This window comes from Mycteria americana, chromosome 17, assembly GCF_035582795.1.
Source record: "Mycteria americana isolate JAX WOST 10 ecotype Jacksonville Zoo and Gardens chromosome 17, USCA_MyAme_1.0, whole genome shotgun sequence".
Classification (NCBI taxonomy): Eukaryota; Metazoa; Chordata; class Aves; order Ciconiiformes; family Ciconiidae; genus Mycteria; species Mycteria americana.
In genome coordinates, this window is record NC_134381.1 from 9,626,124 (window position 1) to 9,653,401 (window position 27,278).

The window sequence follows — 27,278 nt, forward strand, 5'->3', positions numbered from 1 at the left end:
AGCAGCCCAGAGGACACACAGACACAAACTGTACCGGCAAAGCGGCCGTGGGTCAAAACCCGTTCATCAAACTCTTTTTCCTTCTCCTCCAAATTCAGAGGCTACGCACACGCACGTGCAGCAAGGACCCAGATTCCAACGGCACTTGCCTTTGGGAGGTTCTTCTATTCGCCGGGGCACAACAGGAGAATCTCGCCCCAGTTAAGCGTCGAGGGGCTGCACGGCACCACCATGTTTTCCTCATTCCAAACCCAGGGGCCAGCGCAGGCCCCTGGGCACCAACGCGCTCCCATTGCCATGGCCAAAATCTGGGACTTGCCTTTACTTTCGCCCTCCCACAAATGGACAAGGTCATCATTCAGGTCCGGGGTGGATCGACCCTCCCCGCCTTCCGCACAGCCATCGCACGCTGAGGCAGCACTTGATCACCGCGAACAAAACTGAAGCAGGCACTGAACGTTTCGTACTCCAGGGTTGATTTTTTTAAAGGGCTTCAGGTGCCAATTACCACTGAAGGCAACAGAAGTTGGCGCTTAAACTCCCTCTGAACTTTGGAGACACAAGGAAGCATTTTGCCAAAGCGGGACCTGAAGCTCCAGCTGTGACCGGGACAAGATGGGCTGGAGGAATGAACCTGTGCTTGCAGACATGGGAAGAACATGCCTGGAAACCCCCTGGGTAAAGCCAACAGTTTCATGGTGCAGAAGAACCCTGCAGTGGGCAGAACATCCACGGCGTGAGCCTGGGCAATGGCCCTGGGCCCCCTGCCCCTTCCTCCATGGCCCCCACGAGCACTCCCACCCCAGCTCCAGGTCCCCAGGGCACAGCCGGGATGAGGTGACAGCCCTCAGAGCAGGGACGGATGCAGCAAGGACCAGAGAGACGGCAGGTTTGGAGGCTACAGCTGTTATTAACAGCAGAGTTAGTTTAAAAAATTCATTTCCAGGCAGCGTGAAACTACATTTTGGGGGAAAGGGTTTCCAGCAAAGTCAAAAATTGAAACCACTTCATTTGCAGTCAAGCAAAACACTGTTTTCAGGCCAATTAACCCATGGAAAAGAATTATTGCTGTAGCGGTACTGCTTCATTTAGAAAACATAGGAACAAAATCTTTGGACTTTATGGAATCTCTTCCTCCTCTTCCCCTCTAATTTGACCCAAATCTGCTCGATGAGTTCGCTGCAGACGCTTGCCCAGCTCTCCCAGCAGACTGTGGAGCCAGCTGGGGCACCCAGGGGCTGGGAATTTGGCTGGCAGCTCCTAACGGCATCTCCCCTCTCCCCATCCCGGCGTCCGCAGCACCCGCTCGCCAGCCCCGCGCCGTCACGCTCTCAGTAAAAGCCCTTCACTCGCTTGTTGTCCGGGTCGAACGGGGACTTGGTGTGTGCTCGGGCAGGGTAGGTCACTCCCATCCGCTCCAGCTGGTAGCTGCCGCTCTTCACAAAATCCAGCGAGACCTGCGAGGCAGAGCCACGGCGAAAGCCCCGTTAGGTGCCGTGAGCTGCAAGGCACCAGTGGGGCACCAGCGCCCAGCCAGCATCCCAGCTCCATCACCGGGCAAGATCCCGCACCACCCCGCAGATCTGCTTTCTGCAGAAAACCCAGCTCTGCCATCCCAGGAGGATGCACGGAGAGGAGAAAAATAGATTTTTAAAAGCATTCAGCTAAAAAAAATTAAAAGAATGCAGTATTTAATTTTTTTGGAGGTTGGTTTGGGTTTTTCCCTCCCCCCCCCGTGGATTTTTTCAATGGCGCCCAGGGCAAGGCGCGCTGACAGCCAGGCTGCGGGAGCTCATTGCCAGAGGGGCCAGAGCAACCAGGCTGGGTGGGGGGATGGCACACCCCATCGGGGTCAGCCCTGGCTGCAGGAGGGGACCTCGGTGGCAGCCAGGATGTCACCGCTCGGCGTGGCAAGCGTGAGCTGTCCCCTCCGCCCGCGGGGCTCACCCGGTGCCAGGCAGTGCCGGCGGCTGAGACACCCTGGCGCAGGGAAGGGCTGGGGGCTCTCGATGCTGGTGTGTTTTTAGCACCTGGAAATTGTCAGTGATTCAGCAACAAACAGAATTTTTGTTCCTCTCCGCCTCAGCCCCTGGACCTCTTCTGCTCTTCTGGCTCTCTAGCCCTGATGCCACAGAGACATCCCCATCCTGGACCCCCCTTCCCAGAGCCGGGGAGCATCACACCCGCTCGCTGAAGGGCCATACCCACGGGAAGGAAACTAAAGGATCTCACGCAACATGGCAAGGCCCCGAGCAGCCACGCTGGGCACCCCACTGCCAGGGAGCTGCAAAGAGGGGGGCTCTGCGTGCCCTCCTCCAAGGGCTCGGGGCTGGTGTGGGGTCTGGGTCCAGCACCAAGCCCCTGATGGGGATGGTATGGGACAGGGTCCCGGTGCAGGTCCCCTGAACCACCTCCCTTCCCCGCACAGCAAAACTCCCCTCTCCTTCCGCAATTGCTGCCCAAAGCAAGCGGGAGTCATCCCAGGGAGCGGGGAGGTGAGGGCTGCACATTAACATCTGCTTAACAAGCGCCGCTTCCTGGCCGCAGCGGCCACGCAAAGGAGCTGGCAGGGCTGGGGACCCCACGGTGCGACCACCCGTACGCGGTGCCTCTCCCCACCGTTGCCGTTTCAGCCCCCGCGAAGCCCAGCAGGCAGCTGCCTGCTGCCAGCCCCGCGGCACGCTGCCGCGGCAGAGCTTTCCCTGCAGCGGGTGCGCGAGCGGGGAGAGCGGCGCGATGGATGCACCCGGCGGGGATGCGCTCAGCACCGCTCTGCCGCATGGGTGCCTGGCTGGAGGCAGGAGGGGATCGTTCCCCCGCCGCCTCCATCCCGCTGCCTCCGTCGTGCTGCCTGGGGCAGGCGGGGGCGGCCGGGGCAGCGAGATGCAACAGGGAGGAGACGGAGAGAGGGGGAAAGGGGGAACGGAGAGGAAAGTCTAGGGGGGAACGTTCACCATGGGGAGAAAAGGTGGTCTCCAGGGGCTGAGGGGGCAACTGGACCACAAAACCACTTGACTTGGGAGACTTGCACTGACGCAGGATTAAAAGTCAAGGCAAGCAAGAGGATGAAAGCACGAGCATATGCGCTGCTCTTGGTTTGCAACAGGGAGGGTCCCTGGGGACGTCATCCACAGCCCTCTGTCCCCACACGGGTTCCTTGGCCTCTGCCTACAGCACGCTGCTTAATGAGGGCATCTGATTTACTATCCAGGAGTCTCCCAGGGTTAATTAAGAGCCTGCTGTGCTCCTATTGGCCATTGCTCCCTGTAACATAAGTTAATTCACTGCTGCAATTAAATACTTGGTTGCAATTAACGTCTGAGGCGGCGCTTGAGCCAGAGAGCATCGCTGGGACCAGGCAGAGCGACAGCCAGTGAGACCAGCCTCGCCGCCGAGCCGTGGCATCCCTCACCCTCCAGCCTCCCGCGGGGGAAACGCAAGGGAGGCTGCTCCCTCTTGCTTCCCAGAGGACAGCGGGTTTGCAACAGGTTTGTGCATATGGCTTCCAAACCATACAAGCGCTACGCTCCCCCCCAGCAAGCCCCCACCGCGGGGAAGAAGGTGCTGATGTCCCCGGGACCTGGCGGCGGCGGCGGCGGGGGGGGTCTGTACTCACCGGGCCCCCCGCGGGGTCACGGATGTAGCCGTAGGCGATGGTTTTGTCGATGGCAAATCCAAAGTCTGCCCGACGGATGTGGCCGACCACCTCGCCATCCCTCCAGACCGCCTCCAGGCCGAACATCGGCACCTTCCTGCAAGGCGAAGGCAGAGCTGCCGTCCGCAAAGCCCCACGCTGGGACCCCATGGGGGAGAGGGGCTTGGGGGGACCAGACCCTGGCTCTGCCCCAGGCCAGCCCACGTGCCAGGGCTCCCGCTGCCCATGGGTTCGTTATCCTCCCCGTGGTGATCCCAGCTGCTGGCAAAGCCCCTCCAGCCCGATTTGCAAAATCTCCCGCTGTTCTGGGTGAAACAAGATAAACCCACTCCCCGTCACACCATTACAGCTCCCATTAAACATCCAGCAGGGAACTGGCAGTGGGATTTAAATTAGAGATGGAATTAGAGCATGGGAAACAGCCGAGCCAGCTTGCAGCTGAGCTCCACGTGCGTGCCCGGGTGCAGGGGTGGATGGGGATGGCTGAAGGTGCTCGTCCCAGGGCGGCCACTGGCACTGGGTGCTGCCGGCGCTGAGCGGAGCCCAGCAGTGGTACTCACTCCTCGGTGGTGAAGCAGACGAGGCGACGGAAGATGCCCTTGGCTTTTTGAGCCTCCACAGCTTCCCGGCCCAGGAAGGGGATGCCGGACTTGAGCTTGCAGGTGAAGGCTAAGCCTGCTTCTAGCGGGGTATCGTCGGGGCGCAGGTCTGCGTGCCAGTGCCTGTACCCTGCAGAGAGCAAGCGTGAGTCGCCCAGCCCCTCCCTGCCACGGCAGCAAGGCCAGGGTGAGCAGCATCAGGAGACCAAGACATCACCCCTGCCTCGTGGACACCCCTGTTGCCCTCAATTCACTTGGCCCTGGACAAAGCACCCTCGAGAGGAGCCCGTACTGGGGAAGTCTCAACAAGGAGCGCTGGGGCTGGTAGCATCTCTGCCAGTAGCTGCCAGACCTCCAGTCACACTAACCCGCCCTCAAGCTGGGAAAAACTCATTTGCCCTGGTCCCCTGGCCGGAGGCAAAGCAGCGAGCGCTGCTGTAAGGAAAGCAAGAAACCTTTCTCGATGCTGAGGCTGTCGATGGCTCTGTAGCCGGCGTTGGTGATGCCGTGCCGGGCACCCGCCTGCATCACCGCCTGGTAAACCTTCACGCAGTCCGCCTTGGGCACGTGCAGCTCCCAGCCCATCTCCCCGACGAATGACAACCTCATGGCACGGACCTGCGAAACGCAAGAGGCCAAACACGGCTGCGGACGGAGCTGGGCTGTGCAGCGCGGGAGAGGCTGCGGGGCCACGTGCCGCCGTGGCAGGGGGAAAGCCAGCTTGCCCAGGAACCTTGTGCAAACGCCCTGCTTCGGTGAAGGGCATTTCTGTGCTCTCCCTAGTGCAGGAAGCCAGGGTCAGATTGAATTTCTTGTCTCTGGACAGCCTAATTTGGCACCTCAAACCCAGCTATCGTCAGCGCCCAGGAGGGACGGCCAGCGGGTAGAGGGGGCTGCGTTCAGCATCCTCCAGCCACCCATCCCAGGGCCGTCGCACCAGCCCGGCTGGGGTTAGACGTGATGCTCCGGCTCCAACCGGGCTTTTGTCTCCCTCTGCTGATCCATCGACGCCAGAAGAAAGCCCACAGGCACCCCCAGCCCTGTGACTCCCCAAATCAGCCCGTCAGACGGTCCCCAGCAGGACTGTCCTGCTTTGGGGCACTTGGTGGCTGCTGTCCCCCGGGGATGTCCCCGACCTGGGATGGTGCTCCCATGGCAGAGGCACCCAAAGGCCCTACGCCCCTGGGCAGGGGCTGAGCCCAGCGTCCCGACCCACGCCCCGCTCAGCCCAGGGGATGCTCAGGTTTTCCCCAGGGGAGGTTGTGCCCCAAAGCATTGCTCTCTGCTGCCAAATTAGCTCCACACCGAATGCATGAAGCTCCAAAGAGGAACGAGCAGATCAGCACAGGGGACTCAGTGCTTCTCTGGGGAAGCCTCATCCTCGGAGATATGCCTGCCTGCCTGCATGGCCAGGGGCACAGACATCCCAGCCATGCTGGGACTCTCCTGCCTGTGTCCCCCCCCCCCGGCTTCTCACCCAGGCAGGCTTGCCTGCATCCCCCTGCTGTCCCTGCTGAACCAGTCTGCATTCCCAAAGCTTTCCAGGCCGGCTGAGGCCACCCCAGCTCAGGCACCTTCCCTGGAGATACCCCCTGAGTCTGAGCTGCATTTCCCTCTGCTTCATCCCTTTGGATTTCTCCGCTTCCTCCCCCACAAAAACTCCTCTGGTTCATCTCTTCGGATGCACATCAACTGCAAATGCATACCTCGCTTTGGGAGAGAGATTAACTCATGAGTTTCACACCAGATTGTGATCTGCAGTCTTAATAAAGCAGTTTTCAGCTAGGAAGAGACTTCCAGGCTGGTTCTGTTGGCCAGGCATGCTCAGCAGCTTTGGGGCTGTCTTGCCCGTGGTGGCTCTGGATGTCATTGGGGCAGAAACTGCCTCTTGCCATTTGCAACCGGGAACTGGTCTCAGCTGTGCTGTCTAATCCCGGGTATAAACAACAACAGACAACAGCAGCCGCTGCCCAAAACAGGCAGCGACAGGCACGAGAAGTACCAAGGGGTGCCCGGGCTCTCCGCTGCGAGGACGGCCAGCGGGCGATGGCCAAGAACCCGAATCCATCCTTGCTTCCCCCAGCCCCCCCCATGCTCTATGGGCACTGTAAAAATAACGTCCTCCAGCAGAGCTGAAGGCAGCTTTTAAGACGCCTTAACCTTTACAATAGAAGTGGAGAGGAGGAAGGAACACAATAGCTATTGGGAATTTATTTTGAGCCTCCTCTCCAGAAGACGTGCCGGGGAGCCAGCCCCTGCCCCGGCCGCACAGCGAAGCCCAAAGGCTGGCAACTGCCTTTCGAGGTGCACAGACACAAGCGGCATGGAGAAGCTTTTCACTCTTCACAAAGGTGTCACCTCGTTAGGGAACAGCCAGCGATCAAGCCGCTGCAGCCAGCTACCATCTTCATGCGGCAGGAGATGCTCTGGGGATTGGCAGGCAACTTCCCTGCCTGCCACTCAGCAGGCAGCGCTGCAGCTCAAGTGCATTTTACTTTCAGGAGCGAGTTACTCCTGGGAGAAACTTCCCCGCAAACCACTGCTGCTCCGGGGGAGCGAGCACCCCGGCAAGAGCGGCGAGGCAGAGCAGTGGCACCGTAGAAAACAGGTATCCTCAGGGAAATTGGGGTGCCAGTCCTTAGCTTTGCACAGGCGGGGGCTGGGGGCTGCGCCCACGCGTGCGTACCCCAGGCAGGGGCGCGCACCCCACCACGGAGGCCAAGGCTGGAGCTCAGCCGTGCTTTCCGCTAAATTCCCCTAGGAACGGGTTTTTCTGTTAGATTTCAACTGGAGCTATGAAATAGCATCAATTCCTGGGTCTTTCAGCAGCAATTCAAAAGCATTTTAAGTATGCTAGAAAATGAAAACCCGAACTTTACCCTGTATCCAGCAGTGAAATTCAAAGGGAGACCTTTCTCCGCTGTTCAATACAATGAGAGACGCTATATATAAACTCGCAAACCAATCGGTAATTTCCAGAGTCATTAACTCTGCTGGAGCTCTCCTTTCACTCCAGCTGATTTTGTTCAACTACTGAGTTAATGCATGAAAATCTCAGCAATAACTTTTTAAAGATGTTGGGTTCAGTTTAATCCCCCTGGAAGGCGATAACATCAGCAAAGGCTTCAGCCTGCTGTCCTGAGAAACCCTCCTACTCTCATTTCAGCGTGGGATGGAGTCCCCCGGCTCACTGTGCGGCGGGGGCCTGACGGAGACCTCCTGAAGGGTGGCCCCGCAGCAGGCAGGGTGCCCCCCCCAGCCCAGAGCCCTTGGGCAGGAAAGCTTTTTTCCTACAGCCAGGGCATTTACACCCAAAAGAAGCCACGAAATTTCTACCAGCTATTTCTGCCTCGCAGGACCGGATTATTTTTTATAAACTTGAAGCGAAATGCAAATAAACTAATCACGCTCTTAAAGACGGGAACATTTATACACCTTTCCCAGGGGATAAGTAGATTATTACGAGATGTTATCAGCTTGCCACAGGCGTGGCGGGAGGAGGTGGGGAGGGTTATAACTCAGCAGTGGAGGCCAAAATGCAGCGCGCTGGACAACCGGCAACCAGGGGTTGGCTTTGGGGTCCCCTGTGCCACTGTTCTCCCCCAAGGGACGCTGGGCACACTGCAAGGTGTCGGTACCCGGAGCACAGGGCACCCTGATGGTGATGGTTTGGAGAATTAATCCGAGTTGGGCAAAATCTGTGGCTTAGTTAAACCACCCTAAACCCTGGCTAGGCTCTTGCTCACAAATCAAGTAACCTTAATTTGATTTAGCAGCAATCCCTTCAGCAGCCAGCTGCATTCGAATTAAAGTCACTTTAATTCTGAATGAAAAGTGTCTGCACGCGGCTTAACCCAATTTCACTAATATCCAGCCTGCCTCCGGCTCCCTGTTTTCCTGCTGCCTTTTATAAGATTTACCACTGCACCTTCACCCCCTTCATCTCCCATCAGACACCGGCCCAAGAGCCAGAGCAAAGCTTGGCACGGTCCCTCCTGCCAGCCGGCTCCTCCAGGCGGGAGAGGGATGCCCCGGGACCGCTGCCTGCCCAGATTTCCCATGGGAAGGCCAGGGTACAAACTCTAGCCCCTCTCCCAAAGGGGTGTTTTTGCAACGGAGAGAATATTTTACCCCGATGGGGTAAACATCAATAAGAAACCGAGGCGGAGCTTCTCAGGCAAACCTCGCAAAACCTTTTCCCCGATACCAAAACTTGCCCGCAGCAGGTTTTCCCAGAATGTTTCTCTTTTGACAAAACGACACTTCATGGTCACCAGCTCTTCTATTTAGGGTGTTTCAAGCAGGCTGAATCAGCAGCTTCACACATGACAAAACTCCCCAAAGAACTGCTATCACCCACTTTCCCCACGGATAACTTCAGACCGTGTTGACCTCTGCCGGATGAGGCTGGGGAGAGATTTAAGGCATTTTTCTCGCTGCCCTGCACCAGGCAAGACAGAGTCCAACCAAGCAGACAGCACTGCAAAACCTCACAGCAAACCCCGGGGACTGATCCGCCTCTTTGCAACACAGCAAAGGACACCAGACCGCTTTAGGCTGAGCCTTGCTCCCTCAACACCTCCGAGCGATGCCACACAATGTGTTAAACCCATCGCTGCGGGTGCCGGCAGAGGTGCCGGGCCGCCAGCCTGGGCAAGGTGCATCTCCCGCGGCTCGCTGAGGACCGTGGCTCTCAGGAGGGCACGCACGTGCCTACCCCGTGCTCTGCAGGCAGCGCTGCGCGCAGGCAGCGCGGGCAAAGCGAGCTCACCTCCGGCTGCAAAACACCGCACCGGCGCTGCCTCCCCGTGCAAAGCATCGGGGGGCAGGAGCCGGCCAGCACCCCCCACCCATGACTCCCCACCAGGCACCCAAGCTGGGCGGCCACGCTGGTTGCCACCGTCACCCCAAAGGGCTTCTCGTCCCCCCGCTGTGACACCGAGGGGCTTAGCCCGGGGTGTTAGCGCGAAGCGTTACCATTTCTGCGCTTTTCTTGCATAACCGCTGGCGTGAGCCCTGAAGTCTGGGCAAACGCAGGATGATCTGCGCTTGTACGGAAAGCTTAAGGTTGTCAGACTTCTCCTGTGATCAAATACACCGGCTCCGCAGGCTGCCCGGCCCTTACCGCCAGTGCTTGTCATGCTCTACGTTAAATAGTCCCTATTTTTTTTATGAGTAGGGTGAAAAGGAGGGGATCTAGAGTGTCACACAAATCTCTTTACCACCAGTGCTCACCCCTAATCTGTGGGAGGCATCTCTTGTTCCTCCGACAGCGCTGCAAAGCCATAAGTCACCATGTCCCTTCCCCAAGCTCAGCCCGGGCTACGACACTGCTGGGCAGGCTGGGAGAGCGGGCTGGCACCTGGCAAGCAAACGGGGAGGAAAACACCCCAGTTTTTGACCTTTTGCAACCAAAAAACCCAACAAAACCTCCCAGCTGCCCACCGCAGCAACGGGGAGGCAGACGGGTTCCCTAGCAGAGGATGCTCGGCCGCGCAGGCTGGCGAGGAGTCACCCCAGCGAACAGACGTCCCTGGGGAGCCGGAGGGCCGGCCCCGTCCTACCGTGCATCCTGCAGCCACGGCGAGTTTGTGGGTGGAGAAGGGGAAGGCTTCGTTGCTGAGGTCGGTGTCGAGCACTTCTTGGAGGACGATGCGGCTGCGGGGAAACAGCAAAGCGGCCGCGGTGAAAGGACGTAGCTCGCCAGCCTGCTCTGAGCGTTATCGCTAAAACTCGCTTTCTCGTTTTGCCTGCAAGACAGACTTCTCCCTCCAAAGGGGAGCTGACGTGGGTGATATGCCGTGCTGCGAGAGCCTCGAAAGAAATGCCAATTCCCCAGCAAACAGTGTCGCTCCAGCCAGACCATCGCCTGTTGCCACGGGGCTCACACCTACCCCTGCCCGACACGGGGACCTGGCCTGCGTCTGCGTCTCCATCCGTCCCTGCATCCCTCCCTCCCTGGTCAGGGTGCAAGGAGGGGGCCGCGACGCTCTCCCCGCTCTCACCTCAGGGGGCCCTGGATGCTCATCATGCCCAGCTCCTCCGAGCAGTCAAGGAGTTTGCACTGGAACTTCATGTCCTGCAGCACAGCGGTGATGTGTGACCAGTTGTGCTGAGCCACGGCCCCGCCGATAGCCAGGTAGTAGCCGTCCCCTGGAAGACACCCCCCGGCAGCCTTTCAGGCTCGAGAGCGTCGGGCTGGGGGCGATGCCCAGCCCAGCTCGGGGCTGGTTTTGCTCCCCGGAGGCTGAGCTGCAGCCCTGAGCCTCTCCAGCTTGCACAGCCTGGGGGGGACTGCCAAGAAAGGGGGGGTTAAGTAGCGCTGGGGCAAGAGAGGGCTTTGGGGCTCCGCTAACATCCACGCTGCCTTTTGTGGGGCTCAGCACAGTGAAAAGCAAATGACCGTTAAAACCTGAAAGGAGAAAGGGTAAAAAAAGCTGTTCAAGCCCTGAAGGTGCCTGCGCGTGCGTGAGCGTCACGGGAAGAGAAAAAAACCTCTTTGTCCCTTGAGACCAACAGCAAAAGCGTCTGCTCTTTTGTCCCAGTACAGAGCGGATGCCAAAGTGCGAAGGGAGCTGGGAACTGCAGGTGGGAGCAGGGAGGGCTGCAGCGAGCAGGCCACCACCCGTGCAGGGGCTGCGCTGTATTCCAGCAAGAATTTTGCCTTGTCAGTAATCCTGGGTGGAAAAATCCTCAGGGATGGGGTTTGAGAGCTGATTAATATGGAATCAATCTTCCCTCTGTCTTTCCTGCCACTACAAAATTGCTCTCTGATAATCTGTCATAACGATAATAAGTGCAGCCACCTACTGTAATTGGAAAAATAGACTTTGCTGCGATTAAACTCCTCCATCGCCCGACAAACCCTGCAGCTCTGCCATGCGCTTCCCGTCGCCCAGACGAGAGGGATGCAGGATTCTCCCGCAGGGAGGGAAAAGCTCACCGGCACCCGACCACGCCAGGGCAAAGGCAGCGAGATCGTCCCCGCAACGCCCACCGCCCCGGGCCGGCGCTGGGGGCTGCCCCCGCTGCGGGGCTGCTCCCTTCTGAGCAGCAGCTCTGAGGGTGACAGTGCCTGGGGACGGGGCTGCGCCGGCACCGGGCATCCCAGTGCAAACCTCCCTTCTTGGCGGCAGCCCTGGCAGAGCCCGGTGCCGCTGGGCACGGCACTTGGCAGCGCTGCCGGAGCCGAGCTCAGCGCCTTCCTCCGCTGCTGCTGCTGCTGCTGCTGCCTAATGCCATTTCTGCCCTCTGGGCTGACTGCTCTGCTCCCTTTCAATTCCTCTTTATTGCAGCTGATAAGGACTTGGGGAGAGGTCAGTGCCGCCAGCCGGGGCTGGACAAACCCAATAACACCGGTGAGCAGCGCAGGCCCCCAGGGACAAGGGGGATAATCGGGTTACGGGGACCGAGGGGCGGCGGTGGAAGAAGCCAGGTGGCTGCCATTAGGTAAATGCAATCACCCCTGCGCCTGCGGCCCCCCGAGCGCGGCGGGGATGGAGGAGATGCTGGCGGGCCTCGGACCGAACGTGCCACCGTGGCTTCCCGGGGCTGGAAAGGTCTTTGAGTGCATTGGTGCAGCTGAAAAAGGCAGCAGGAGAGGCTGGAAGCTGAGCTGCGGGAGGGTAAACCCAGCTGGCAATCCCCCCCCAGCCCCACGGCGGCTGCAGAAACGCACCCGACTCTAGCATCCCTGCGCTCAGGGCTTTTACCTTCGAAGGCGGGGGCCAGGGGGGAGGCCGGGTCCCCGGGGCTGATCCGGCTGACGGTCAGGTCGCTCTCCACGCCGCCCCGTTTGTTCAGCATGCAGGTGTAGACGGTCGAGCCTGGGGAAAGGAGACGGGCACTGCTGCCCATCAGCCGGCCCCGGCACAGAGCCCCGGCCCCGGCAGAGGCAGGTGGGTACCAGGAAAATTTGTCCTCATTGTTACATCAGCTGCCAGTGCCTGGGTATGCCCTGACTGGCCCTGCATGTCCCAGCATCAGGAGGGGGAGAGGAGCGATGCTTTTTCCCCTTGAGATCTGCGTGAGGAGCTGAAGCTGCATCCTTGGAAATGCCATAAGCTGCCTCCCAGCCCTGGAGAAGGGCGCAGCTTCTCCCCGTGCAAACCGTGGCTGGCAAGGGTTGTGCTTGATTTACTCCAGTACCCATCACATCTCCAGCTGTGAGCCACAGCTGGAGCCAGAGGGACCCTCCCTCCCTCACCCCCCAGCTCAGAGCACATTCGCCCCTCTATAAACGAGAGCAGAATCCAGCCTCCGGTGAGGACAGGGAAAGCAGTCGCTCTCACACGCTTCCCATACCCTCTGCAAAAGCAGCACTTAAAAGAAAAGCCAGTTTGGGTCCCCGCTGGTTTGTTTCGGTGTAAGAAGTGATTTCCCAGGGCATCCTTCCAGGGCAGCGCCGGGCAGAGGCAGCACGCAGCCGAAATAAGGGGGCTGAGCCAGTACCTGGCGCTTTGCTCACATCGGCAGTAAACAGCCAGTTCGCCGCTTTTGTTGCTTCAGGACCAACCAGGTAGAATTTCCCAAAATAAGACATGTCGAAGAGAGCCAGGGCGTTTCTGCACATTAAGCATTCATTCTTGATCTACAATTACAGCAAAGACACTGCTGAAGTTGATCCATATTCTCACTCCGCAAAGGGAGATGCACATTAAAACCATTTACGTCATGGGAAACAATACCAGAACACTTGCCTGGTGCCTTTAAAGGCTGTACAGCTTCAAAACACTCCTGAAAAATCAGGTATTAAATGGAGCAAGCCTGGCAGGCCACCCTGTATGCTCAATCCCACTCCTTACCTCGCTAACGCAGTGACGGTTATCAATAATAATAGTTAAATTTTATCAAATTGGGGTTTTCCCCCAAGCTAGTCTCAACTCTTTCATTTAGGAAAGCAGCAGTAAAAGTCCCGTGGCCCCTCCGCCGAGGTTTCCGAGCACACGCCACGCAGTTCTTTTAATCTTTTTGGAACATTTTTCCCAGTTTTGGGCAAAGCTCGCTGCTTCCCCTCCCTCTGAGCCTCACCACCTCCACCCAAAGCAGCGGCGTGGCACGGGCTCTGCTGCCTCTAACCCCCCCCCCCCCGCTCCAGATGTGCCCAGCGGTTCTGGCTGGGGGGGGGGCTGCCCCCCGCACTCACAATGTCATGGTGGGGCGGGAAGTCGAAGGTGTACTCATCCCCCAGCAGCCGGTTGTAGGTGTAGTCCCTGTGGCGCTCCCGGCCGTACGCACCGTAGTAGTCGTAATCCAGAACCTGGGGGGGAAGCGGGAGGATGGGGGCAGCGAGGAAGACAGCATGAGGCCGAAGCTGAGGGGCTGCTCCCAGTCACATTCACCCTGTGCCAGGAGAGGAGCGGGTCCGTGCAGGACCTGGCCGCAGTGATGGGTCCCCTCCCTGGCATCCCTGTCTGCGGTGATGGGTCCCCTCCCCAACATCCCTGTCTGCGGTGATGGGTCCCCTCCCTGGCATCCCTTCCCACGATGATGGGTCCCCTCCCTGGCATCCCTGTCTGCGGTGATGGGTCCCCACTCCAGCATCCCTGCCCATGGTGATGGGTCCCCACCCCAACATCCCTGCCTGAGGTGATGGGTCCCCTCCCCAATGTCCCTGCCTGCAGTGATGTGTCCCCACTCCAGCATCCTTGTCTGCGGTGATGGGTCCCCTCCCCAACATCCCTGCCCACGGTGATGGGTCCCCTCCCTGGCATCCCTGCCCGTGGTGATGGGTCCTCACCCCAGCATCCCTGCCCACGGTGATGGGTCCTCACCCCAGCATCCCTGCCCACGGTGATGGGTCCCCATCCCAACATCCCTGCCCGTGGTGATGGGTCCTCACCCCAGCATCCCTGCCCACGGTGATGGGTCCCCATCCCAACATCCCTGCCCGTGGTCATGGGTCCCCTCCCTGGCATCCCTGCCCATGGTGATGGGTCCCCACCCCAACATCCCTGCCTGCGGTGATGGGTCCCATCCCTGGCATCCCTGCCCACTGCTTTTCAACATATAGAACTGAGATTGGTGCCTCTCGTCTGGGGGCATTGCAGGCAGATGTTGCCTGTTGCAGAGGGACAGGCAGACAGACACACACAACATGCACACACGGATCTCCTTCTTACTGCTGTTATACTGAATTGAAGCCCAACAGCCTTTATGGGCCCATTTTGGGGACATGCACCTGCTTGCAGCATATCGCACACCCCGCAGACGCAGGACGCGTCCTGCACGCACCGGGCACGGCCGGTACCCTCCGGCCGAACCCCCCCTGAAACGCGTGCTGTGCTTACCGGGGCTGCTCCCCCGGGGCTGAACCAGCCGGGCCTCTCCCAGCCGTGCCGCTCCTGGAAAACGCAGCCCTGTCGCAGCAGCTCCTACGCAAGCGAAGCCGGAGAAATGGGAACAAATGGTTAAAAAAAAGCCTTTTCACTGCTTTTTGAGCAGCGCCCAGGCTGCCCTCCCCGAGCACGTGCTCAAGACCTAACTTGTGACCCCTTGGCTTTGGCTATCAGCAGCCAAAATCAGCTCTGCAGTTTGTCTTTTGAAACAGTGGCAAACCCGAGCTGCCTGCAAATCGCCTGATATTTTTGTCCCCCCAAGAAAGGTATTTGCCTCAACAGCAGCTGACGGGCAGGGGTCTGGCAGCCCAGCTGCGCACCCCTCCAAAGCTTGTGCTCCGGTGCAGGAATTATTGACCGAGAGATGCTAAATCCAGAGAGCAAGATCCCCCCCGATGTTTACAAAAGTAATTATATAATAACATTTAAGATTTATATGGCAGCCTTCTCATTCCTCCTTTGTGCTCTCAGGAAAATCTCCCTGCACACAATTAATTAGGGATCCGTTAAGATATTTTTGTTTGGTGCCTCCGTTCGGAAAAGAATAGATTTTGTTGAACGTTTCAGAAATGATTCAGTGCCTATTTATAAAACACAGCACATGTTCTGGAGCTGCATGTATAAATACCAGGCTGTCAGTCAAATGGGCATCGCTTATTAGACGTGCTATTAAAAAATAAATTGCATCCTCGGTGACAGAAAACAACCGAGCTGTCAACCAAACACCGGGGGACGGCGGGGAGGGACGTCTGTTTTACTGCTTGAGCCTCTGCTCTCCATCAGAAGAGGAACGGTGTGATAGGAATTAGCGACGAGCAGAAATGGGCTTGAGAAATGTGGCTGCTCCTGGCCGGGGCCGGGACCGGGGCTGGCAGCGACGGGGTCACCCCAAGCACCTCGGGAGCGCTGGGTGTTTTGGGGGGGCTCTGAGCCGCGGGTGCTGCAATGCTGAGGCCGCTCCTTGCCACGTCTTTGTGGCTGCAAGGGTGGTGTGAGGGTGTCCCCGTGCTCCAACAAGGCAGCCCAGGTTGGGGTGCGGGTCCTCACCTCGTGCAGGGGGTCCTTCCTCGCGTTGCGCCCCGCCAGCGGCTCGTCGTGGGGGAAGACGACGGAGTAGTTCTTGGCGTAGGACTCGTGGCTCCGCTCCCGGATCCAGCGGTTGTTGTCGGTGAGGGAGTGGTGAAACCTCCTGGAAGGCAGGGAGAGGGCAGCGTCCGGATGAGCCCACCAGCTCACAGCGTGCCTCCTCCCCCAGCCACGGACCCAGATGTGGATGCAGCTGCTGCGGTGTAAAATTGCTGTTCCTGCACCCGTTTCGTGGGTAGGAGAGCAGAGGAACCGAGCAGGGCTTGGTGCTGGCCGTGCCGCAGCCCCTCTTGCCTCCGTGGTGCTGCCCACCGGAGCCGGGCGCTCCCCACAGCCCGCACCGAGCTCCCCAGCCCTGCTCCAGGCACATGTACCCCAGGGCAACTGGGAGCAGAATACAGCCCTGCTGGGTGGGTGGGGGGGGAATAGAGAAAAAGGAGAATTGAGGTTAATTCTGCTTCGCTTCAGCACGGGGCCGGCCTCAGAGCATGCCTCGCACACAGCCCGGGTTTAAACGCAGCCCTGACGAAGGAAAGAGCCCTGGACATTCCTTACATTTTTCATCCAATTCTCCCTAGGCTGAAAGATAAATAAAACCCCAAGCATTTTAAATTTGTTTGACATATTTTCATCTTTCAAAGAGAAAAGCTCCTTGAAGGAATGTGCCAGCTCAGCACATGCTCAGGTTATTATTACCAGAGACCTATAACTCACGGAGAGCAGCCCCGGGTGCCGGTGGCACCTTTCCCGTCCTCCGGCTTCAGCAGGCAGGGGAGCGCGGCTCTCCGAATTACCACCGGCTCCTCTCCGGCCCAAAGCCCCCAGGTCTGGAGAAAGGGAGGCAGGCAGCAGGTGAAAGGCAAGGCAAAATGTCATCTATAGGGCCTTTTAAAACAATATTTTCAGCTTCCCTCCCCGCTGCCTGGGTGCAGAGGAGAGGCAGGGCACCAGAGCCGAGCCCTGCGGTGGTGCAAGCAATGCAAGCGATGCTCCCCAAAAGCAGCCGTGGGCTTGCGGCGAGGGCAGCTGCCTCTTCCGCCGGCACGGGACAGGCAGCAGGTGACACATGGCATGTCACCGGCACCCCCGGCTGCCCCGACAGCCCCAGCCCCTTCACCAACGTGCTGCATTTTTGACAGCGGCAAGAGGAGCAACAGCTGCCAGATGAAATATTTACAAGCGAGTGTTTTGGGAGGATAAATATTTAAATGTGCGGAAAAGGGAGTTATTTAAAGAGGAGCTTAGTAATTGTCACCAAAAGAAAAAAAAAAAAAAAATGGGACTGACACCAGCTTGATGAGGAGGCAGACGGGATACGGGGGACGCTCGGGTAATCCAGATGCAAGGGCTGGAAAGCCCGCGGCCACTGTCTGAGTGGGGCTGGGGTCCCATGGCGCGGGTCAGCCCCACGATGGCCGCGCTTGTGCCAACCGCCGGTCTTGTGCCAAGCACCGGTGCAGCGGTGCCTGCCCAGCCCAGGGGTTTCTCCTTCCCCGGCTTGGCCCGTGGCTGGCCTGGCTGCAGGGCTGGCGGAGGAAGGGCTGCTGGAGGCATCTCCCGCTGACCGCTGCAGGCACCAGCACCAACTCCCCTCTCCTCCCAGCCCAAGTCAACGGGTGTTTACCAGCTTTGCCACTCGAGTAACAAGATTTTCAAAGCTTTGTCCCTGCCAAGGTGGTTGCTGTCACTAGCAGCCCTATAAGAAAGCCCAAACCCAATCAAATATAATCGAGCAAGTCAAAAGCAATTACAGAGCCAACATCTGCCCAGTCAAAACTCCCGGGCCATGTCGTGCTGCAGAGGGAGGGGAAAGCTAATCTTTCTCCTGTTGAAATCGTCACCCCCGATTATTAACTTAGAGGATTAGGCACGGCACTAATTGAACAACAACAAAACCCAAACGTAATTACCCTGCCCTTTCCCCGCTGCAATCTCCTCGTGTCTGATGGAAGCCGTTTGCATAGAAGTGGGACGAGGCAAATGAGATAAACCCCACGTGTAAATTCATTAAAGCCATCGAGCGTAATTGATTCCAGCTCCTCGGAGGGGCAGAGGCTGCAGCCTGACACCCACTCCCAATGCCAGCATCCAGCCCTGCCTCGAAACCCGTCCCCAAGGACCACGCGCGGATGAAGGGTATCAGCGAAGGAGCCCGTAGCCCGTGGGGACCTGGGGCAGCCGGGGTGACTTGCCTGATGTCGTAGCCATACATGTCCTTCTCCGGCCGCCCGTGGATGATCCAGTGAGCCAGCTCCCTCCCACAGCCGCCTCCCAGCATCATCCCTGGGGGAAGAGGCGAGGACCCAGATGAGGCCAGGAGGCCAAGCGCGGCTGTGGACGCCGGGCTCTGCCCGGGATACGGTGCCTGCAGTGGGATGCCCAAGGTGTGATCCTTCTCTTACCGGCGCTGTTGAAGCCACAGCCGAGGAAGAAGCCTCGGACTTCTGGGGCTTCCCCCATGAGCGGCTTGTGATCAGCGGTGAACGACTCTGCAAGACAGAGAGGGGCGTGTGCCAGCAAGGCCAGGGTAGGCATTTTGGGGACACATCATGCACTTTAGGAGCAGGGTTCCTACAGCTTCCCGTGCCGGCCTTGTCCTGCTCCTGCTCCCAGAGAGCAAGAGTTGGACCAACACCGAGCGCTTCCCAGCATCTCAGCTTGGGCATCCCCCACCTGCGTCGCTCCAACAGCGCCCAGGCAGCAGAGGCCAAAGGGAAGGCTGCCCTGGTACTGGGATGCCCAGCATCACGCAGGGGTCTTGTGCAGGCTCCTGGAGCAAACACACATACGTATATATACGTATATTTGCTTCAGAAGCTTGCATCGGTATCCGCACATGCATGCAGGCACACATTTATATGCACATCGCACTGCTGGTGGCAGAAGCAGGCGCTGGCGGCACAAGGCAGCTCCTTTGCAGCCCTGCGCGTTGCACAGTCTGTCCCTGCGCTGTCGAGACCCCCGGCTCGGCTTCGCTGTGCCCTCCGTGCCCCCGGGGAGCTCGGCAGCGCTCGCTGCACGCCAGCGCTGCAGGGGGAGGACCTCGGGAGGGCTTTCGGTAAATAAAAGTATTTACAGAATCACAGAATCACAGAATCATATAGGTTGGAAAAGACCTTTAAGATCATCGAGTCCAACCATAAACCTAACACTGCCAAAAACCACCACTACACCATGTCTCTAAGTACCTCATCCAAACGTCCTTTAAATACCTCCAGGGATGGCGACTCAACCACTACCATCAAAGGTTTCCTTGATGGAAACCTTTCAATCAAGGTTTAGATTGAAAATTCGTGAAGAACGAATCCCCAACCAGAAGGTGCATGAGGCACCGCGGCGGCTGAAGCAGCCTCTTTCTTCCTCCCGCTCCGCCAGTCAAGGGAGCTGCACAGACCCATTCATTGCCTCTTCAACATCTGGGCCATATTTCATTTTTATGACTATTTTTCACCTTCATCGATTTCTGCTGGGAAATTTCATGAATTTAAGCTACTTTATTCGGCTGAGGGATTGCTGCTGATGTCGCCCGAGGCTCCTGTGCTAGTGATGTCTCACGCTGCCAGCTCCTGCTCCCCACAGGGCTATCAACCACGGCCCCTCTGCAAATCCCCACCAGGGAGGACGGAGCCAGACACCCCGACAGAGGTGTGCAATCCTCCTCCCTATTTTATGGTGGTTCATCCATCTGTGTGAAAGAAGAGAGGGAAGACAGCGTTCAGCCGGGTCCTTCCCCTGCCCAGCAATGCCCGGCTTGTTTCCCAAGATCTCTGGGCTCAGGAGAAGGCAAGAGGAGAGTCAGAAGATTATTTCACGCCAATATCCCTGTACCGATACGCCAGGCTACAAAGGCACCGAGTTAATGGAGCAAGACCCGAAGCACCTCCCCTTCGCCAGTGCTGCACACCAGCCCCGCTGACTTTGCACTGGGACGGATGCCGAGGGCTCACGCGGGACCTTGGCCCGCTCGGCAGGGTTGGATCAGCAGCCGGAGCAGAAACAGCTTAAACCACCCCGATTCAGTCGGCTTTCGTCCCCTGCGCCCGAAGCACAGCACGGTAGCTGTTCTGGCGGTGAAATATTTACCACGCAGCAGAAAGGCCAAGCGTTTGCTATTTGCTTCAGCCCGGTGCGAGTCAGCTGTCGCACGCAAACCAGCTGCTGGTTTAAATCAAGAAGGAGAAAAGGAGGAGCGCTGACCCTTTGGAAATTACACTGCTGTACTACAAATACTAGACGTTTATCTATAAGAAGTCAGCTCCCCACCGAGGGCCACCAGCTCTGCTCGCACCACAGCTTAATCAGACCCGCCGTACCCAGGGCCAAGACCTCCACCTTGTACGTGCCGTGTTTTATCTGCTGCGGGGCAGGAGATGTGCCCTTCTTTCCCTTGTACAGCAGCACCGCTCCCTCCCCGAGGGCCTCGAGGGTTTCCCTGTAAATGCTTCCGCAAAAAGGCTTTTTTTTTAATTTTTTTTTTTTTTTTTTTTTTTTAGCATGTGGTGGATTTCAAGGCCAAACTGAGTCTGCAGGGCTTGGGTTCGATGGCTGGCATCCCCTCCAGCTGCCACTGCAGCGATGCGATGGCCTTTAACTCCACATCAGACAGCCTGGGATGTAAATCGGGGTAAATCTAATGTCATTGGCCCAGAAGCAAGTAATTAAAATAATAATATAACACTTGGTAAAACAACGACCACTGCTTGAAAAAAACCTGCCCCTTAATTCCCTAGTCCAGTAGCCACAACTTCAGCTGTAAATCTGTGCTCGCCACCCTCCGGTTTGGACCAAGGCAACAGGCATCCCGGGTATTTCTCCACCTAGGCTGAGCCTGGGATGCCACCCCTTGGAAGATGCCACCATTGCAGCCAGACCACGGGCGCCTGCTCTGCCTTCAGAGAGTTTTTCTTCTCCCCAGGTTATGAAGTTTCCCCTTGCCCCCAGCAAGATCCTTGGAGGACTGCAGCCGCCACGCTGCCACCGCTCCCACCTTACCTGGCCCGCAGACGGTGGATTTAATGCCCGTTTTCTCCAGCACCGGTACTCTGTTGATGGCACCTTCAATGTGTTGCATGAAAACATCCCAGTCCAGATCAAAGAGGCCAAAAGCAAATTTTTCAGATACCTGAAGGTGGGAAACAGGAATTGGGACACAAAATACAGTTGAGGATGTAAGAACTTTTCAGTTCTGACAGCCTTGGAGACCATAGAACATCGAGGCTGCTTTGCAGACTCTGGTTTCTTTGGGTTTTCATGAACAGCCCAGCCAAGCCAAAGGTCTGGGGCAGAGCCCGAATTAAGACACCTGCACCTGGATAAAGGGAGGATGGGACCGCAGGGCAGGGACCGCACCGTGGCCTCTAAATCCCCCCAGCCCAGCCTTTTCATCTCATCCCTGTTGCCTCTGCACCTCATATCTACGCCACAGACAGACCCAAAGGGAAGATGCTGTCCCGTGCTTTCCCCACCGGCCGCACGGAGGTTGGCACCCGCGGGAGCCGGGGGCCGAGGCACTCACGCCTGCGCCCACCCCTCCAAGGTGGGTTCTCTGGAAACCTGCCTCGTTCCCCCGGAAAACCTCCCGGCACCGCTCACCTCCTCCCAGAAGATGGGGTTTGACTCATATCCGCCCACGGAAAGGGCATCGCCTTGGAGACGGAGATACACCGAGGCATCGTGATCACGAACGTTTGGCATGTTCTGAAAAACGGGGAGGGAGAGCGGAGGGGTGAGAGAGGGCCGAGAGCCATGGGGAGACCCCGGCACTGCCCCAGCTGCACCCCGGCGAGGCTGAGCGGGATGAGCTGGGGGTCTGGGGCAGAGTCGGCGCCTGCGGCAGCGACCCACCGAGGACGGGAGCAGCGGTGCCTCCGTGGATGTTCCCCCAGCCCTGAAATTTGGGTGCCCGCATTGCCCCAAGAGGAAAGCACGCAGGTCAGGTCCAGCAAACCTCGCCCAACCGCGGGCAAAATGGCTTAGGCAGGCAGCGACGCTGCGGGCAGCACGCCCGTTCACCAGGCTTGAGCCCAGGCACCCAAGCTGGAAGCCGAGTCTTGCACAAATCCTGCTTAATTAGCAGCTGGCGAGCTGCAGTGCTGCAGGCAGGAGCTGTGCTGCGGGTGCATTTGCACAGGCGCCAGGGCAGCAGGGCCTCGGCTCTCCGGCTGCTCCTCCGTGGCACCGGCAGCACCGGGGATGCTCGGCGGAGCGGGAGCAATGCTGCGGCTGATCCCAGCTTGGAAAGCATCACTCCTCTGCCACCCACCTCCGCGGGAGGATGCAAGAGTACAACACGCGGGCAGCAGGGCGCAAAGAATGAGGGATTTGTTCTCGTGAATAATGGAGAGAGAAACATTTAGATAGCAGGGAAGTAGCGGTGCAGGGTCTACTGCATTTCACACTGACAAATGGGATTAAGGGGATTGAACGGGAGGCTCCGGGGTCTGCAAGCTGCAGCCTCTTCTCTGAAAAGTCTCTTTCTCACCGTGTTTGTACGGCACAGCGGAGTTACTGGGATGTAAATGTAGTCACTGACACCAGCACTTTTTAAAATGAGGCACCTCGGACTGAAAAGTCAGACACAAACTGTGTCAGCGGGATGGAAACTAAATAACGTGTCACCCTCAAAGCCCTGGCGCCTGAGTGAATGAAGTCTCCTTCAACTCCTGAACAATTCTCCGCAGCCGGATGGCAGGAACAGACTCCTTTGGAGAGTTTGGAAATGCTTGGAGAGCTACACCTCTGCCTGCTGGGGATTGGGGCTTGTTCAGAAAGTGTTTGGCATCTTTATTAATGCTGCTATCAGACACCAAACCCATCAGAGACCCTATAATAGTTCTACCGAGACAAAAAAAAAAAGAAGAAAATTATCCTGCTAGTCATAACATTGTTAAATATTAAATACGACTCTATTAAAGGTAGTCTGATAGTCCTGCTAGGAGAAGCTGCTGGGTGTGCGCTTCCCTGGGTGCCTGCAGAGCCTGACCTGGCAGCGCAGGCTTGCTCCGAAGGCAGGAATGTGGGGGGGTTCCTGCAGGTTCGGGGGTCCTTGGGGGGTCTTTCCCGCCTCGCCCTGCTGCGTGCAGGGGGGCAGGAGCCAGCGCTGTCCTCCAGAGCAGAGGAGCCGATCTGCAGCCGCACGGGACTGACCTGAATGCCCTCGATGCGCTCGGTCACCACGTAGGCGTGATGCATCCCCACCAGCGGCACGTGCACGCCGGCCAGCCGGCCCAGGGCTCGTGCCCACACGCCTGCGGAGACAACGGCCCCGCGCTGAGCACCTCTCCGTCCTCCACACCCCGCCAGAGCTGCGGCAGTTGGGGGGTGACAGCCGGAGGGGGGGCACAAGGACTGATGCAGACCCCCCCCCCCCGGCTCACGGGATGCAAAGCCACCCCCTGCCCCGCGGCCACAGCCCCAGTCCTCCACCTTCCCCGACGTGCTTTGCGCCCCATACCTGCGCAGTTCACCACGCAGGGAGTCTGGATGGTCCCGTGGGCTGTCTCCACTGCATACACCCTCTTCACCCCAAAATCGTCAGCTCTGACCTGGATGCCGGTGACTGGGCAGTTCTCTATGATCTGATGGCAGAGGAAAGGCAGCAGAGTCACGGCAGGGTTGCAAGGGCAGCGGGACACCCCAGCTCGCCTGCCATCTAACCCCCAGCTCTGGGAAAGGCGAATCTCAGCAGCGGTCTGGCAAGGGCCGTCTCCCTTTCCCCACAGCTATCGCCGTTACCGCTGATAACAACATACCCCTCCTCAGCCGCAGACTTCAACGGCAGTTGCAAGGATGTTTATTATTTACATGCACAGGAGCAAAGCAACGCACCAAGGACGGGCTGGTAGTCCCTGCCTCGAGGAACGGATTGCGTTACCTGACCCTGAAACCTCCACTCTCCTGAGGAACCTGCCTTGGGCACTGCCTCGCCTTGCTCCTAAACGCCTTTTTTTCATCCTGTATTTTCCCTGGATCCCGTGGTTTCTGCCAGCGTTATTGCTGTGACCCAAACAGCCACCAAAGCCGAACAGGGCAACACCCTCGTTGGGCAAAGACCTGATGCTGCAGGAGCAGCTTTGCTCCAGTGGGAAAGGAGGAGATGGGGAAGGCAGAGGATGAAATCTCCTCCCAGGGTCAACAGGCATTAATGACTAATTACTAATTAGGAACTACCGTAGCGCCTCTGGCAGTTGCTGCTCTGGCAAGAGTTGAGCAGGTACCAGCTGGATCCATGGTGCCGTCCTTGGGGACGTACAGCGTGCCGTACAGGTCGTCGATGTTCATCAGTGGGTACAGGTCCTTGGTCTGCGACGGGGTCAGGACGTAGGACTCCACGCCGTACACCTTCCCCAGCTGCCAACCGGACAAGAAAACCGGGAGCTCAAGCAGGCGACAAAGGCTTTGCTCATCGCTTGCTGCTGGAGGAGGAGGAGACCCCCAGGACGTGTTTATCTCCCAGTTATGTTTATCTCCCATAACTGTTTATCTCCAGTTATGAGGCAACTGCTACCCCAAGGCACGCCCTAAATTCAGCGTGGGGTGGGATGGTCTGCACAGATTTCAGGGAATATGGCCCTGTATTTGCATGCAAGCTGCCTGTGCGGCTGGAAAAATGGTGCTACCGCTATCTGAAAGGACAAAAATCCACGGTTGGATTTAATTTCACCTACTTTGCCAGCATTTTGCCTGATTTCATTCAGCAGCCTTAGGGAAGCCAGGAGGCTGCCCTGGAAGCCCACCCCAGGCCACCGGCAGCTCTCTGGGTGGGAAGGCAAGGGAGGGACGGGCCTTTTGGAGAGGCGGGGGCCCCGCAGCCCTGGGGTCCCCAGCCCTGCTCCCGTGGGCAGGAGATAAACGCCACCTCCCGCAGCCCACCCGGCCGGGGGGACGCCCCGGGGGGCTTCTCCCTACCGACATGAGCCTCTTGTACTCATCGAGGCGCTGCTTGTTGGAGGCGATGAAGAGCCCCCCGTTCTCCACCCAGCCCGTGTGCAGCCCCGTCTCGGCCGGCAGCTCCCGGCTGACCACGTCCCGCGTGTGCGCCAGCAGCTCCACCTCCACGTCGCTGGGACGCAGCTGCCACAGCAGACCTGGGGGGGGGGGGGGACACACGACACAGCCCACGGGTGGGACAGGCGGCTCCGCCACCCCCCACCCCCCACCCCCCATTGCAGGATGCAGAGGGGACCCCCCGGCCCCACGCGTGGCGTGTGTCACCCTGCCGGGGCTCTCGCTCCATCTCGTGGCGACGTGGGAGCGCTACAAATCATCGGTTTCTCTGTTCTTTGGGCATTAAAGGAATGGGGAAAAAAAGGGGTTTATGGAGTAGACGACCCCAAAAGAGACAACCCCCCCAAAAGGCTTATTGAATTAACCTCTTCTAACTCCCCCCTCCCTGCCAAAGAAAATTGGCTTAAGGAAGAAAAACAAAAAGGTGTGGAAATAAACTGTTTAGTTTTCCTGCGGTCATGTAAAACTTTTAAAAAAAAAAAAAAAAAAGAAAATTTGGGGGATGTTTTCTTAACAAAAAGTTATGCCAAAAGGAAAAACGGAAACCCTGGAATTCTCCCCATTTAAAGGCAAAACTGTGCGGCACAGCCGGAGCCAGCCTGCGCAACGGATCCTCTCCACGCACATCCCAAGCCGTGGGCACCCCCGTGCCCGCTGCCCCCACCCCAGGGAGCACCCGCGCTGTGCCCACCGCCTCACCGGCCGTGTGCCAAGTGGTGCCCGAGGTCAGGCGGTCCCTCTCCAGCAGCACGACGCTGGTGACCCCCTGCTTGGCCAAGTGGTAGGTGGTCTGGCAGCCCAGGCTGCCCCCCCCGACCACCACCACCTCGGCCGAGGGCGGTGGGGGCCGGCTGGGCTCCCCGCTCCCCGAGCCTTCCTCCTTCAGCGTCTTCTGGTACGGGACGCTCTTCTTCGCCGTGGGGCCCGTCGCGCTGCTGAAGGGCCGGGGGCTTCTCCAGGGGGCTGGCAGGCGGCGGGGGGCGGCCGCCCGCAAGGCGCAGCTCACGTAGGACATCTCCACCTGCAAATCCCAAAAACACCTTGCTGGCATGGGCAGGGCACCCCCCGCCAGCCCGGGGGCTCAGCACCGTTTTGGTGGTAGCGGCATCTCTGGGTGCCGTGCAAGGGGCTGAGCAGCTCACGGCGGCCGGAGCGAGCCCCGGGGCACATCCCGGCGCGGGCTGCTGGGACCCTCTTCCAGCAGGGAAATGGGATCCCTGCTGCACGCGTGTGGAGTCCCAAACACCCTTCGGAGGGGCCCCGCTTAAAAAAGGGGCTTGGAAACGCACAGGGCATGGCAACGCTTGTGCTCGCTCACGCCTGCAGAAACCACTTTTTCTTTTTTTTTTCCTTGTATTCTAGAGCCTGTTTGGCCACAATGAAGGTGCAAGGTTTGCTCCCTATTAAAAGAGGGCAGTGCAATGGCTGCTGGTGGGGACGGGGACAGATCCTGCTTGCAGACACCCCAGCCCCTGCCTGCAGACACCCCAGCCCCCGCGCCCAGGGCTCCTGGCCGGGGATGTGGCTCGGGGCTTGCTCCGGGAGCATGGCTTGGGGTGCACGAGCCGGGGTGCAGCGGGGTCTCGCAGGCCAGCACCACCCCCTCCCATGCGAGCCACGGGCCGTGGGGGCTGCCCTGGCTGCCCCCACTGGGCCGTGGGGGCTGCCCTGGAGCTCACCCCACTGAGACTCCCCACTCGCTGCCACGCGGCCTCCAAAACACCCACCGTCCCCCCGCAGCGCAGCAAAGCTGCAAACTCCCGCTCGGGAAATCCCGCGACACCCGCAGGACTTTCTCGGACAGCCCACAGCAGGTTCCCACCGCCCGCAGCCACGACTTGCCAGGCTCCACTCACCAGCGAGGCTCGCTCCGGGCTGGCTTTCCCTACTGCGAGTGCCGTGGGGCCCCTGCCTTCCTCCGATGCTCTCCTCCTCCTCCTCCTCTTCCGTGCACAGCCGTCCCTTCGGCCCCTCCTGCAAAAAACATTAACCAGCACCGGAGGCCGGCGCAGCCAGCCCAGGCGGCCGGGGACGAGCTCTTACCCCTTCTCGTGGCTCTGCTGCTTCCCCACGAAGAAGAAAGGTCAGGCAGAATGGAGAAATTCGAAATAGGGAGGAAAATGCTGCTTTTCTCCCCGGCTCAATGCGCGACAGAGAACAAACAGCCCAGCTGGGGCCGGCGGGGGCTCGCAGCCTCCCGGGCTCGCTCGGCGCTGGCTGGAGCCGTCAGCTGGATGCCAGAAAGCAAACACGGCAAGGAAAGGCACCATCTGACCCTCCTGCCGGAGCTCCCAGCAGTTACATTTTAAGAGCAGAATTAAAATAAATGTACACGTTTCCTAAGCCAGACCCAAGAGCTTAAAGCAAAGGTGAGAACACCAAAAAATTTAATTTAGAGGGGGTAGGAAAATAAACGTTTGATTTAGATCTCCCAGCCTGAAGGTTTATTGTTCCTCCTGCCCAGGACTCGCCCGTGAAATTAGGGCCTGTTTGGGCAGGATACGCAGGCGATGCAGTTTCTTTGGAGGCGGCTCTGAAGGGCCTGATTCCGATATCTCGGAGAAGCAGAGGTCGGGGTGGAGCGGGGGTTTGGCC

The 27,278-nt window shown here is 58.7% G+C and overlaps 1 protein-coding gene across 2 annotated transcripts; it reads right to left on the minus strand.

Moving 5' to 3' along the window:
* Positions 1-18: 18 nt before the first annotated feature.
* Positions 19-26,594, minus strand: SARDH (sarcosine dehydrogenase). Of its 2 annotated transcripts, none has more exons than XM_075519775.1 (21): positions 26,540-26,594; positions 25,383-25,704; positions 24,585-24,763; positions 23,847-24,026; positions 23,131-23,254; positions 22,824-22,924; positions 21,270-21,374; positions 20,670-20,799; positions 18,080-18,166; positions 17,870-17,960; positions 15,639-15,780; positions 14,544-14,627; positions 13,400-13,513; positions 12,706-12,844; positions 11,967-12,080; positions 10,260-10,407; positions 9,819-9,912; positions 4,710-4,872; positions 4,216-4,384; positions 3,617-3,752; positions 19-1,457 (listed from the first exon to the last, which is right to left on the minus strand). In XM_075519775.1, the coding sequence occupies exons 2-21, from the start codon at positions 25,696-25,698 to the stop codon at positions 1,332-1,334; spliced, it is 2,742 nt and encodes a 913-aa protein (XP_075375890.1). In that variant the 5' UTR covers positions 25,699-25,704; positions 26,540-26,594; the 3' UTR covers positions 19-1,331. The 2 variants fall into 2 exon arrangements, with proteins under 2 accessions (XP_075375890.1, XP_075375891.1); XM_075519776.1 differs by lacking the exon at positions 19-1,457 and adding an exon at positions 1,811-2,030.
* Between the last annotated feature and the right edge of the window lie 684 nt (positions 26,595-27,278).